This window comes from Stegastes partitus, unplaced genomic scaffold, assembly GCF_000690725.1.
Source record: "Stegastes partitus isolate 25-593 unplaced genomic scaffold, Stegastes_partitus-1.0.2 Scaffold3633, whole genome shotgun sequence".
Lineage (NCBI taxonomy): Eukaryota > Metazoa > Chordata > Actinopteri > Pomacentridae > Stegastes > Stegastes partitus.
Window position 1 is genome coordinate 144,021 of NW_007581364.1, and position 15,479 is coordinate 159,499.

Genomic DNA, 15,479 nt, shown 5'->3' on the forward strand with positions numbered 1-15,479 from the left:
CAACCCTGCTCACTTCAAGTTCTGATTTAAAAGAGTCAAAAATACAAGATGCAAATAATTAAGAAAGCCACTATAACTATTAGAGTGACCTACAAACGCTTACATCTGTTGCAAAGTGCCATGCTGTAGAAGTGACATTAATTAGTAAAACATGTTACAAGATACAACAAAGTGTGTATATTGTCATTGGTTTCAGTGAGAAAACGTTTACTAATTAACCTTAAGTGTCCTTGGTTTAAAGTGCTTTGTGTGGCACGGAGATCAATATATCATTGTTTAATTAATTGTGATAGCTGGCATAATTAGCATAAACAAATGGGTCTATTAGCCTCTGTCCACCCGAAGTGGTGCTACTGGTGCGAGGATTTCGCAAAATAAACCCTGTTGCTTTCTGTCACCAAAGAGGATGCTGCTAATTGTCCCAGCTATCTTCCCAGGAGGAGGCTGCTTGTATTTGTAATTATAATGAAGTCCCAAAACAAACATGATAATTGGTAAGGTTAAATTATATGAGCAACACCTGGCAAAGGCAGAACATGTGTCCGTTTTGAAAAAAACAAAAACAAACTATGATGTGATAGTGAAGAGATGAAACGTTTCTCACCATAAATGGAAAATAATTCAGCCAACACGCCATTAGCTCTATGTGGCAAAAAATGAAAAAGCCCGACTGAAATAGTCAAAGCAGCTCTCGTAATATGAGGCATCAAACAAAAGGCTGTTTGACATTTTCCTGCAGAGAAAAAGGCAAGGTGTTGAATGAAGAAAATCCCATTCCGCATTTTAATTTATTCTGTGATAATTAACACCATTATTATATGGATCAAAGTAGCGGCTGGGGATGGGTGTTGGTAATCAAAAACAATTCATCCTGTGGAGAATCCCCCATTGGGCAATCACAAGTTCAGACTCTAAGAAAGATACTGTACATTGTTTTAGTCAACTTCTTTGCTTTCATTGATAATGTATGCACTTGGCGGAAGAAAAGACGGGCCAACAGTCTGTAACAGCCATACTATCATGCTAAATACTCCTATTACTTACTTACCATTACTACATACAGACATAATTGATCATGAGATAAATAGACACAATGGATTTTTAAGGAAATGTGAGAGATACAGCAGAAGGCAATTAGTTTCAGCTCGCTCACTCTTCTATATCAAATTAACAAGCACAAATTCCAAGTTCCAAAAATATGCACTTAGTGTGATATCACATTCGGCTTATCATGATTTGTGGTATCTCTCACCTCCATTTGGTATAACTAAAGGATTTTTCTGCATTATCATGTTCTACCATCATGTTGTAAAGGCTCTCTGGCATATTTGATACAGATCCTCTTGCAATGTGTTGCTGCAGAATCAACAAGGTTATTTCAAGGCAAGGATGTGCCAAGAAATCTGCTTTCACTGTGTTCTGCTCGTTGTCAACAGGAATGGCAGGGCCATTCTCCTTGTACGGTGTATGTTTACCGTGTCTTGCTCTGCATTCTCTATACTGAACTAGATCCACTCAGTGCTATCCTCGGGGACTGTGTGTTGTTCCCGTACCATACTTTAGCTGACAAAGAAGGATGCCTTGAAGATTTTTTTGCCTGTCCAAAAACAAAGAAGATGACGACAGAGAGCACAAAACCCATTTTCCCCATTTTCTCTGTGCAATTACACAGATAAAGCTTGGCGAATTGGGTTTTTTTCTTTGAAATTCAGGCTGAAATGGTGTTAAAACAGAGCAAAGAGATTGTGAAAAAATGGCTTATTATTGCTATTTCTTCTGTGTTTGATTTGCAGGGCTTTGTGTGTGACTGCTGAACAGCCAGAAAAACGTAAATAGCATGAGCGACTCTGGGCGTACACAGACGTAAAAGGAGTAAAAAAAAAAATATTGTGTCTATCAAGTTTGATAGTATATGTATTTATGCATTTGCCAAGGGGTTTTCTCTACCTACACATATGCTTAGACCTAGTGCTTTGCTCCAGTTTTATAGCGTTTGAGCTACGCATGATATTTTGGCTGGGGAATTGTCACACTAGAACCACAGAGAAAGGTTTGAATGCCCAATTAGACAAGGGAATTGAGGATAGAGACATCCCCTTCCCCCCACTAAAGTCCTCTGAAGCAAGATTTACAACTATTATTCTTCCCACTAGCACCAATCTGACTCAATCTCTGTCCCCAGCAGGCAAGAGTTGTTCAGATAAGGAAAAGGAACCCTGAAAATAAAGAAGTTACAAACACAGCAGCTTACACATTAATAACACAGATGGAGGGTTATTCCCCAGCCATGAATACTGTGGTGATTGGGCACTGAAAAGCTGCCTTCTGTTTCATTTGTGGGGAGAAAAAAAAACCCAACAAAACATTCAATAGGGTGTCTGTAATTCTAAATATGTAAATGGAGCCATTGTTGCTGTATGACACTGTTTTGGGCAGCTGAGGGATCTCGTCTGTGCCTTCTTAGTTGGTTGTGTTTTCTAAGCAGGAGGTCCAATTGTCTGTTAATTTCTCAAGTGACGGAACACCAGTTGTATTGCTTGGAGAACAATGTCTATTCTAATAATTGGAAGACATGCTTATATTACGTAAAATATAATGACGGCCGAGTATGTGTAACCTTCAGCGTCAGAGTTGGTTGTGAAACATTTCGCCTTGATTAGGCAGGACACAGGTCAACATGGCTGCAAAAAAATGGGGGCAGTGAGAGCATTAAGATGACACGGGGGGCCTAAAGCAAAAGCAACATGGTCCAACACCTGCAGGACTGCAGCACACTCCCTTATAAACATCACTGTCAGTTTCTTAATGACTCGCCTGTCTAATCTCAGAGTTGATTGACAGCAGTCTCTGCCACGTCGTAGACAGAAGCAATCAATCAACAACAAACTATCTTAAATACAGACATTAATTACTTCACTTTACTGTAGGAGATCGCTCATGCAGACCCAGATGTATGACAAATGAAAAGAAAACGCAGAATGATTGAGTGGAGAAACACAGCTGAGGCTTTCACAAAGGTGCACTGTGTGGTACAATTAAGACAAAAACAAAACAAACAAACCTGCTGATTTTGTATCAATATGGCAAATGTAATGGATTGAAGTGACTTTGAGAGAGGGTTCATTGTTGAGGTACAGGTGGCAAGGGCATGATGCAAAAACACTGTCAAACTCACTTGTATTTCAATATGAACAGAGACCAGAGTATCTGCATTGAGATTTATGAGGGAAGACATCAGTAAATGGGGCTGGAAGCTGCTGTTAGGATATTAAAATAGAGTTGCAGTGCATACATACTTAATTATAAGGAAGGATGCACTGTTGATAAAAGTAATCTGATTAGATGATTCATCACATTATCAACAAGCGGGCATGTGTGGTGTAAACTGAAGGTAGGGTGCAAACCCACATCAATACGCAACAAGGGGTCACTCAATGACTATATAAGAATAAAACTGGTGTGTATATCTTAAAAGTCACCAGATCTCAATCCAGCAAACATGGTAGATTCTGGACCTGGACTTATGTGTTTGACGGCAAGTCTCCAACAAGCTAATCAAAAACACCCAATGAAAGGTCTTCCATCCCTCAGGTAGTGTTCCAGAGACTTGGAAAGTAATTTCCCAAGGAGCCTTGAAACTATTCTGGTGGCCTGTAGGACCTTTCTAACATAACTTTGATGATCAACTATGTGGATTTTTCCTTTAATTAGCCACCCATCTATATGCATCCATGGTTGAATAGGAGACTGGTTTCATTTTTCAATCACACATGAATATACAATTATGCTGCAGCTTGCTATACTCAAAAAATTTGACAGCAAGCATTCATTATAACTAGTAATTACTGATCCCTCTACAGACAATGGAGTTTTGTGAAATGAACACAACGTATAATGACACATAAAGCATGTCACAATTACATTTCGCCGCCAAAGCATATGTGGCAAACGTGATTTTTTATTTTTTTCTCTTTCTTTTTGAGGCCAGCCAGCTAATTACACGTGCCACTGCTAAAACCACTATAGCCAATTTTACACCCTTCATTGTCTTTGTCTCTGGCTTATGAAAGCACTGTTCTGTGTTAATTAACTTTGTCTTTAACCCAGGGAAGGTGAGGACACTGGCATAGTTCCTCTACACACCACACGCCTACACATTTTCTGATTATCTTTTTTTTTTTTTTTTTTTGGAGGTACACTACCCCAAAGGATAAGACAGAATAAAGGGTAAATCTTTTAATAAATCATGTCTTCCCAAAAAGCTTGGGTCACATTTTAATCTTTCTGACTCCTTGCAGCCTTCAGTTGGACCCAGGGGCTCACCCTCGCTTCTGATGTTCTGCTGTACCCTCAAGAGCAGACACGACACAGGCAAAATCAAAGTGAATAATCCTGAGCTAATCTTAATATTAGTGCCTACTTAAAAGAGTTCAGTACTGGTGGTGCTATTGTCTGTCCTCTGTTAGCAACCTAGTATTCTCCTTCCAAGTAGTTATCTCTTTATTTCCATGCTGTCACTTTTTGGCTCCACAGATAGCCTCTCTCAAGCATCCAAATAACACATCAGAAACCTGACTTTTGAAGTTTCAAGCCTAGAATTACCCGAGTTTCCAGTTCCAGTTTCTCAGCAGACCGGAGTCACCTATTCATCCCTAAGTGCCTCGTAACAACGGCTGTTATTTCAAAATGATTTACGAGGGCAAGGCATTTTAAGTCAAAGATGTAAAGGTGGCTCAATCAAAAGACAGTCATTGAATTTCCGGTCAAAGTCAGATGCACCCGATGCAACAGTATTTTTGTTTGTTTGTTTTTTGTTTTTTACCAGGCATCTCAGCGGGGACAAATAAAGTTAAACCAAAAAGAGCAAAGTACAGACAGATGATGTGAAAAGCTGACATTGTTTGAGGTATGAATATTTCTGTTTTTCATGTAGACCTGTGATGTTGGATTTAGGTGATATTTTAGACACCGAACGGTAAAGGATTTTGCTCTGTTATTGCCTTGCTCCTTAACATCTGTTCAAAAGCATGGACATTTTTTCAAAGTGAAGACAGGCTATTAAATGAGCTGCCAGGTTGTTGTTAACTTTCATTTCAACCACTGTCCACTCTTGTTTGGACAGCATATTTACACCTAGCTCATAGAATGAAAGAGATTTTTATATATCTCATATGTTTTTCTTTTCTTTTTGTTTAGCCAGGACAACTGAAAATACAAGCAAAAGTCCCTCAACAGTCATTCAGTTCACCACTAAAACCTATATGTATCAAATTACAAATTAATATGTATATTGTTTTTTGTTTGGTTTTATTTTTGCATTAAAAAAAATCCAGAGGAACCTAAGGAACTCCTGTTTTTTTTTGTTTTGTTTTGTTTTTTTGACTCTGAAAATGTAATATTTAGTATTTGCCAAAACAATACCATCTTTTCTAGAAAATCAACATTTTAAGCATTGTAGATAAGCTGATAGATAAGCTCTGGTTGCACCACCAGGTGAAGCCTCTTCTGTTACTCTTAATGAATTCCAGCCAAAGTGTATGCGCTTGAGACGAGCCCATATCGTGTGAACACAGACTAAAGCAGCGACATCAACACAGGGTGCATGTCAACTAAGCTCAATATTTTGTGTTTGAATCAGTGCTTTTGAGACTCTTTGGTACACTGCAGTTTCATGACAGAAATACTCAATCATGGCCTTGACTGCTTATTTCACTGATGATGTGTTCACAGCTGCTCTCCAACAACAATTTAGGGATGTAATTTCCTGTGAGTGACATGCGTTCCTAGAGGATTTACAGTACTGAGTGGGTTGCTGTTACCTTTGAGATCCAGGTTGCGTGCTCCATTGGAGTGCTGAGTAACGGTGCGTGAGTCGATCTTGAGTGTGTGCACATTGTTGGCATCCCGGGACACCACCACGTTGTGCCACTGGTTGTCATTGAGTTGTTTGTCTGAGTTGCCCTTCATTAGCGACGGGCCGTTGCCAAGATCAAAGACGTAGTGGACGTAACTGTGAAGAAAGACATCAGAGTAAGGAGTGCGTTTGTGTTGTCACTATAAAGCTAATTTTATACCTGTCCTTGATGTAAAAGGAACAAAAAAAAATCACTGTTTAAAAGTGGGATTGTATCAGAAAATAGTAGCAACCACTGCACTTTTACTTTAGAATTTAAATTGTGTTTTTTCATCATATGTTTTATTTCAAGGACATACACTGATGACAACAGCACGTAATCTCCAACTGTCATGATAAAGTGATTAAATAACTTTCATTCTCATACCTTTTCTCTTCTCTAAGAACACATTTTTGAGAAAAATAATAAAGCGGTTAATGTGGCTGCACATGGGGCCTGGGATTGTTGTTTTTATTGTTGTTTTTTTCTGTCTGGTTTGACATGTAAATATAGAAACCTGCTTTTGTCTAAAACTCCCTGTTTGCCCACAGGCAGACAAGGTGGCACAGTTCCCTCCTTCAGACAAATATGGCTGTCTTTTGTGTTTGGGGTTAAGGCTATTGTGGCTGTTTCATTCAAGGTATGTGTTTTTTTTTTTCTTTTTTCTACCTAGATTCCAATTCCTTTATGGAGCCTCTTGTCTTTGTGTGGCAGAAGCAGGTCAGGCTTTTGTGTTGTAACAGTGCTGAATATAGAGCACAAGAGAAAGACAGATACACATGCAAAAGCCTCTTTTGGAAACTCCAATTATGAGCAGCTTTTTAGGGTGATACAATTCACAAGTCTAACCAGTTTATTTCTGGTTTGCGCTCGCTTTTTCAAAGTCTTTGTAGAAAATTCACCAAACACTTTTCTGGTCAGAAATATGGATTCAGGCTTAGAATTATGCATGAAAAGATTGTAAAACAAACACAAGAGAAAAAAGTTCTTGAGAAAGACAGACATGAGAATCTCTCTATATTTACCACCAAATAACAGGGTGCAGTATATGCAGCTTCCAATGGAGCTTTTAATATGACTGATTACTCACCAACATACACTAAACTCACTTACATTTAGCCTTCTGTGATTCATAGCAACATCAAATGATTCACTGATCTGTGTCAACTAAAAAAATAAAAATATGTATACGTTTTATTTTTAGATGTGTTGCTCACTGTAATTCACACACTGAGCAATTTGGTTATGAAATGGAGTGGACTGATTTGCAAACTGGTTACAACATAAATCAATATTGCTTGACCGAAGATTGGATTGCTTAGTGCCGATGTCAGATTGGGGAAGACATAAAATCCAACTAAAAAATAATACATTTATTGTCATCAGTCATTTAAAACATCAAGAGAAAAGGAGAAAAGAAAGAGCATCTATTTTTGTGATAGCAGACATGTTTTTTTTCAGTCAGTTCACATGAAACTCACCCCTTCACCAGTTCCACAACTATAAAGTCGCTCCCGTCTCCAGAGTTGAAGAGCATCAGGCCATCAGGTGTGGTGGTTTTAAACTGAAAGAAGAGGTGCATGGAGGCGTAAGCTTGTAACGTGGCTAACGCTAAGTAGCTGCCTTTCGTTCGAAAAGTCACCGGATCTGCAATGATGTGGCGCATGCCAAAACGGGCATTCAGCTCGCAGTAAGAGATGTCCCCATTTTTACACTGGTCTAGATACGGCAAGCCATTGAAGGTCAGGCCCTGGAGATGGCCAATGAAGTTTGAAGGCACCACGGATATGAAGCGGCGCTCAGTCATGATGCCTGTCTCGATGTTGTGGAACTCGAGACGCGTGTGGGCACCAGTCATCTGGCCTGAAAATGGTAGGTGATAAAGAAAAGAACAGCATTAATGTATGGTAATACATTAATTTCATGGTAATACATTAATTGCAGTCCTCTCCATGAGGCAATATCAGACATCCTTGAAAAAGAGCTGACTTGAAATGTGTCATATTATACCTGTGAATGAATTATAGCCTTTCTCAGCAGACAAATAAGATCTCCGTCTAGAGGTTTCTACTTTATGTGGAGATTCTGTCAGATCTGATATAACCGCGGTTTCTCCATGAATATTAAACTGTGTTTAGCTTTTTCCTGCAAAGAAAAGCATACCAAGCTGCAACCTAATAATCCATTCATAGGAACTACTTAGTTGGGGTTTTGTGTATCTTTACTGGACTTGTTATATGTTAAAATAGATTTTAGATGTCTGACAAAGTGTGTGAAGATTATATGTTGTTATTGTTGGACTACTTTTGTTAACCTGCTGATAAGTAATTTAGACTTTATAAGCACAATATCTCACAAATGCTCTTGTTACTGCGCTACACACCGCACTTTATGGTGTGTTTACACAGGAGATGTAAAGTTATGATGTTGGTAAGCTGCCGATTAAAATGCCTTCCTTTCTAATGCCTGGCCAGCCCTGCAATAACTCCCTGGGCGTTTCCTCATTTTTCTTCCCCATGAACCAGTTTGTGAACCAGTCAGGACTTCACAGGGTCATTCCTTGCTTCCGGCCTCAGCATGCCCACTCTTTTCCGTTCATCTAGCTCACACCTTTTTCTCACCTCTTCCGTCATCCTTTGCCCTTCCATCCTTTCGCCTGAGGCCACAATACTGTGAGTGCCTGTGACTCCACCTCGTCTCTTGACCTTTCATCCTTCTCTTGCTATTTTCTTAAAAGTTGGCAGAACCTATTTCTCTGTACTTTGTTCGTAGCTGCTTACTCATAGTAAAGTATACGTTTGGAAGACGATCTTTTGTACTGGGTCTAAATAATACAAGCTTTATTATTTCAGCTATTTAGATGGTTCAGTCATAATTATTACAATTAGTCACTGTCCTCTTTCAAATGAGTTGTTTTAAGGACAAATGGTGAAATGGATAACTTTCTGAGGGTGGGTACATTCTTTGTAGGATGATACATGTGGATTTCTCTCATTTTAAATCAATCCCTCTGTGTCCCAAACAAAACTAACCTTCCACTGTGACATTATCCACAGACAGCTGTAGGCTCTTGCCTCTTCGCACCACTTTCACCGTGTGCCACTCGTTGTCATTCAGCTTCTGCCCCGCGAACAGTGTCTCAGGTCCTTTGCCTGTAGTAGGGGGAATTCAAATCACATACAGCACAGTGGAAACGACGTGCGCGCCTACCCATGCATGCCCCCACTCCGACCCCCCAACCCACACTCACAGAGTTCACACGTAGTAGGTGACAGAGCTAGTAGAGAAAACCTGCATGTTTGCAAAACGCATTCACACTAAGGGTTTTTCCACCACACTAGAAATGAAAGGAATCAAATATCCAACCTGACAGACTGTTAAATCAAATGTCTTCTCGAAAGCTCAGTGTGGCAGGAGAATGTTAAGACAATAGGGCAAATACACCACAACCACCTTAGGAATAAGATTGGAACAGATACGCTGTGTTACAAACATTACATGAAGACATGTTCTGCTTTCACAGAGCATTTTGTGTCTTAGTTCAGCACACAGAGGACTCTCTTAGTGTGCCACATAAGTGGGGGAGTTGATGGGCGAGACCAGACAGTTTAGCTGCTCAACCCCCAAACCACTCTCCTCAGTAATTCCCCCTTTCCACTTTTCTACTCCCAATTCCCTTCTGTTCTGGTCTTCTCACTTCCCATTGGTTTGACTCCCGCCACTGAAGAAGACAGTTCTACGCAACAGCATATGGTGATGCAGAGATGCTTATTAGAGAAATATTTACATAAGCCTCTTTTTAAAGTGGGAAAATGGGCTATTTATATACTGCCAATGACAGAGCCTCATTACATCAGCCTTAGAACAAACTGTTGGTGTGAGGGAGTGACAACGAGACAAACAGTGCAGATTTTAATTAAAACGGCAATCACGAATCCCTCCTTAGTGCACAATGAAGAGCTGACATGAGTGATGGCTAAAGTCAAAACAGTGATTGGGGCAGGCTAATAGGTATGCCAAAGTTTATTTAAGGATTGAAAATGGGCAAGGAAGAGTGGGAAAGAACACGATTATGGCAAGAAAATAGGATCTATTCTTACATGGCTTCAGAGGCTGAAATGAATGACTAGCAATAGTGGGCGTGCACAGAGTCTTGGCACTGAGGTGATGATAGTAATCAGGGATCAGAAAAGAGGAGGAGGATTCTGTAAACAACAATATAATGAGGGGAAACTTCCACCTCGTTGCTAGCAGGGCAGACTGAAATAGCGGCATGCCAGAGGACACCAGTCACTTCCATTAGGCCACCTTCTGCACTCTCCACTTTTAGGCAGCGCTGGAGTGGAGGGAGGGCCATTGTGGCTGGTAAATAAAGACATCAAAAGGCACTGGCTTACTCATGCCATTGCCACTGATGATTTGTTTATTGTGGGTCTAATATTTTTAATCCCATACCACTTCAAGGGTCAGTGGCTCCTTTCTAACTGGTTAGCTGGCTTGAGCCTGAGAGCAATATACCAGCTGCTCGAGTGGATGATATAGTACAGCCTCGAGAAATATGATTGTCCCCTTCCCAGTTGTGTGTGAAATTATTTAGTCGAGAGTAAAAAATGTCCCATCAATTGATGGTCCCGCCTGGCAAGAACACACACAGCCCGCTGGAGAATTGTTTTCCCATTTACTCCTGTTACTTTTTTTTTTTTTTATTATATCATTTTTTTCATGGGCTTTTTGTCTTCAGCCACATGAAATTGGATAGAAAGACTTTTGATCACACCATGTGTGAAGTAAATATAAAGGAAAATGCTGCTACATTCTTGCAAAGAAAGGATGAGTGGATGAAACTTGCCAGCAGAAAAGTTAAAGCTGATACAGATATGAAAACAGATGAAGATGAAAAAAAAAGAGAGAAACAACTCCCTCCAACAAAAGAACTAAAAACTAAGAAACAAAGTTCAGTAGAGTCACAGCAGAGCCGGATGGCTGATGTAAGACCGTAAAAGTTAAGAACAGCCCAGTGCAGCACAAACGAATGGGAACGGCTACCCTTTAGAATGGAGTCCATGTAATATTTATTTCGCCTGGCTGCTACAGGCCACAGGAGAGCAAGGGCTACTGCTGCTCACATAGCAAGAGCCATTTGGCCATAATGCTACTAACTATGGGGGGGCACAAGATATATATGCTGCCCTGGCCAGGCTATCCAAGCAACAAAAAACTCCGGGCAGAAGGTGGTAAAAATGCAGCTGGGGATCAGTTAGATGGTGTGGGCAAAATGTAAAGTGTAGTAACAACCACACTTGAGGAGAAGCACAGGTAAGGTTAGAAAGCAAGTGCAGTGTCACACCCAAATGTTAAAGACTAGTTTTGCTGAGTTGACTACTCAGTAGGGTGAATCTAAGAATAAAACACAGCCCTTACTTAAAATATTTCTTATATACATTGGTTGATTGGTGATTTCTAGATCATCATTAGTGTTGAAAACAACACCTGTTTCAAAGGCATGTGCTGAAGAAGTGCCTATTATTGGTGGTGCCTCACTGACAGTGAAGTGAACTGAAGCCTTACTTCACTACACAGGTAACCCGGCAAACAAGAAAGCTCAGGACCAGCAGTCGAGGGTTAAACAAGTCACTAAGCCTTTAGTGCAGAGGGAAGCAGGAAAAACAAAGAGGTACGCAGAGCTGATTAATAAAATAGCTGGTAATAATTAAAACACAATTAATTATCATCCTGCCACTTGTGCCCTCTTACTTTGTCTTGAAAATCAGCAGGGCAATGAGCTGTGATCACACAAACAACGGTTCCCTCTTTCTATATCTGTCAGTCTCTTTTGTTCCGTTCCTGTCGCTTTGCCTTGCACTTTTAAAATGTGTCAAATCTGAGCTAAAGAGTTGTCCAGGAGATTTCTCTACCAGTGCAAACATAGCTAAGATTGTGGATTATTTTCATTGACTAATTCAGCACACCATGAATGAGAGGTGTGATGTTTGCAGCCTTTTGCATAATTACCAGCAGTCATCCATCATTAGTTGCTGTGTTTTCCCTGTAAACAACCTTGATTAATGCAATCGGATCAATGGAACACAAGCCCTCAGCCAATGGCTGAAGGTTGTTGCCATCAGTCTCTATTCAGTGGTGTGGTTGCTGCTGCAGCAGTGAGTACTGGAGTATAGTTGTGTAATTATTTTGTCTAAACCCTAATCAAAACAACTTGAGAGAGAGAAGCTGATCATAAGTCTGCCATGGGCAAAGACAAAACATTTCTATTATTGCAATCAAGAAATAAAAGATGAATAATGTTTGTTTTCTCTCACCGTGCACAAGTGGCACAGAGATCCAGATATCTCTTAGACCACTCACGGTAATGTGTTAACTCTCAGAACTCTGAGGTGCTTGAGGAAAAAGCATCTGACAAACAGAATATCTTGCCAAGCATGAGGATGTCTCTCCTTCCTGTTCACGTTGTGCACAGACACCCCAACTTCAAGCCCCGGCATGAAGGAAAAATGATAAAACACTGCTGTGAGTCATGTTTCATTTGGATTCTTTTGCATTCTGCATGACACCAGAGCTTTGTGTGGTCCAGTTAACATCCTCATTGTCGCTTAGAATCATCTCAAAATAATGACGGCCACACAACAAACCCAGTAAGCTTTACCAACATGGCTGCTGAGCTAACTAGAACACCGTAGTCTGGCCAGAGGGGCCAAAGCCGGCCAAAGAGGAAATGATTATTGCTCGGCAATGTAGAAGCCAAAACGACAACGCCACAGCATGATAGTGCCACAGGCGGTCTCTGGCAAGTTTGCTGGTGGTATAACAGTTCATGACAACGGAAGCAGCCATGAGTCATGCAGTTATACATAGTTGCGAGTCATTGAAGCCGGCTGTTTTTCAGGGTCACTCAACCATATGTAGTTCTGAGATTGTACGTGCCAGAGGTAACTGCAGGGCGTGTCTAAGGGTTAAAAGGCCAAAGTTTTGTAGGATGAATGTGATGATGTGTTTAAGCCAAGACCCTGATCCACACCATCACACTGGTGCCTCAATCCAGCTGTTGAAAAGAAACTTGTGAAAATGCAATGAAGATGTAGATTGAAGGTAACAATACTTCTATGTAAAGTACAGAATCAGAGTGGCATCAACCTCCAAACACAAAATAAATGTAACACTGAACAGAAAAATAGATATAGTTGTATTACAGAACAGCAATGTGCCTTGAATGTGCCACCTTTTCATCTCAACGCCGGCTTAACTAAACAGGTGAATCTGAGCTCGGTTGTTAGTCAAGTTCCACCTTAACAGAGTCATATTCTCTTCTATGTAATTTGACAAAAGCTGCCATCTTTAAATATGGGATACAGCAGTGAAAGCTAACTCAAACTTTGTGATTTGAATTCCCTGGAAGAGAACATAATCACGAGCAGTGAGTGCTTTCGAGGTCATGAGCTTCTGTAAAATCACGCACATCCACGGATCCGCGTACGCACACTTGCACCCATGAGAGAAAAGAAAACATAACAGTGGACTGCAGTCTAATTAAAATGGGCTCGAGAAAGATCCACAGTCCTGAGTGTCTAGTTCTTTACTCAGCAGCCCCACTCTGAGGAGGAAAAAAAGAGAGTGCTGATACTGAGTGTCACTGAAAAGAGTAGGCGAGAGACAGAGAGGGGGGTGAGGTGGAGGGCAGGACAGAAAATGCAGAGATAGAGGTGGATACCAGATGACTGGAATGGATTTTTCATGCAGAACAGCAGAAGAGCGTAAAAACAGAGCCAGGGAGACCAAATGCTGACCAGGAGGAATCGTAATACTTGGGTTCGTTGTGAAAAGGAGAGGGATAGAAAAAAGGTTTCTCATGGAATCCCTGCTCAGCAAGACAGGCAGGTGCTGCAATCAAACAGGGCATTTGTGTACGTATGGTATGAGTGTAGAACTTGTTTATGATTAGCATTTCACCAGGTGATGGACCTCAGGCAACCTCCTTCTTGTGCTCCCATGTGGGAAAGCACAATGAGCTCCCCACTATGCTGTTCACACTCGCAGTACAGGCACATCCAGCTTCGGATTAGGCAGGTATGCACGTTCTTTAAAACTGAAATCAAGGTAAATATCATGCAGGTTTATTCTCCCATGTGTTCTTATCACATGGCTGTCTATGAATTTCAAGATTAACATTTATATCAGAATTTGCAAATGACATGGGAATCATCATTGGGCCATTACCAGTTGGGGGCGATAGATGAGAGAATTTCATTGAAAAAATAGATGAATTGCCATCCTCGTTAGAAGTACATTGGCATTATTTATTTATTTTTTAAAGAAGCTTAAAAATCAAAATAGTATAGTCAAACAAGGGACACAAACACACACTACTGAGGTTTTTCAGAGTAGCATGCAAATGCAAATCTTTACAAAGGGCAATTTATTTCATGCTGTGATACTTTCTGATTAATTACGGGATTCTTCCCTGTATAAGCCAAGCACGTGTGCAACAGGGGACTTCAACCTGAAATTAATTCTAGATGTCTGTACCGTCTTAGATAGTGAATTATGAACTTCATACAGGTATTGCATCAAAATTGCCTTAAAAAAAAAAAAAAAACAAGTGTAGTAAAATGGCATCGCTTGACAGCCATTTCCTCCTCCATACTGTGCCTTAAGGAAGACAATAAAAGCTGCTTAAAGATTGTGCAAAAGAAAACCCTTCCAGCCAAAGGATGCTGAATAATCACTCCTCTATTGATTGGTAATTTCCGTTGCTTACTTTGAAAGTTATTGAGAATGACAAAACCACCTACTTTAGCATCCACTGAACAGACACTATCAAACTAAGGCCAGCAGAGAAGTAGAAATCAGTCTTACAGATGTTTTATCAGCATCTCTTTGAGATGTTTTATCTGTACCCAGCTAATTAGCCATTGCAAATCAGATGTACAGCTGTAAAGATTTGAAGAAACAAACAAACAACAAATGCACATAACTGGTGTAAAAAGATGGATTTTCATGTAACATAGTAACTTCAGCTGTAAGAACCAGAAGCTGGTGGGTGTTTCTTAGGTGTACTGTAGGCTATGAGCTGACTCTACATGGTTTTTCTTGCTTCCTACATTTGTGGGATGTGCGTGTGTGTGTGTTGTATGTGGTGAGTGTGTGTGAGACAGAGAGAGAGAGAGAGATTGCTCTTTCGTTCAACCTTGCAGAGGAGAGCAGTACATGCTGTGCACAATCTCCCACACACAAACATGTTGCCCTGTTTTCTTACTGTGCAAACAGACCGGTGCTCCTAATTAGACCATTGGGGGCCTGAATGTGTGTGTGTGTGTGTGATTGTGATTGTGTGTGTGGGCGTGAATGACAGATAAAGAGAATGTGAGAGGAACTCGTTTTCATAAAGGTGCTGTTAAAATTTTAATTTAGGTCTTAGGTTAAAGCACTGATGGTGGCAACGGGTCGGAGAATATGTGTAATGGGAATGAAGAGTGTGTGTGTGTGTCAGGGAAAGTGCGGTAGCCAGAAGATGCTGAGAGAGATGCAGTGTCAGCACGGCTGCTTTCCTGGCCAAGAAAGTGGCACGGGAAC

At 40.5% G+C, this 15,479-nt stretch overlaps 1 protein-coding gene across 1 annotated transcript in view; it reads right to left on the minus strand.

The window, feature by feature from the left end:
• Positions 1-15,479, minus strand: part of LOC103375919 (neurexin-2-like) — a gene marked incomplete at both ends in the record, with an annotated part of 62,782 nt that overhangs the window by 20,758 nt on the left and 26,545 nt on the right. Inside the window, 3 exons of the mRNA XM_008306222.1 lie at positions 5,820-6,010; positions 7,376-7,757; positions 8,927-9,046. Of these exons, the coding sequence (XP_008304444.1) occupies positions 5,820-6,010; positions 7,376-7,757; positions 8,927-9,046 (693 nt within the window). The remainder of the gene's footprint in view (positions 1-5,819; positions 6,011-7,375; positions 7,758-8,926; positions 9,047-15,479) is intronic.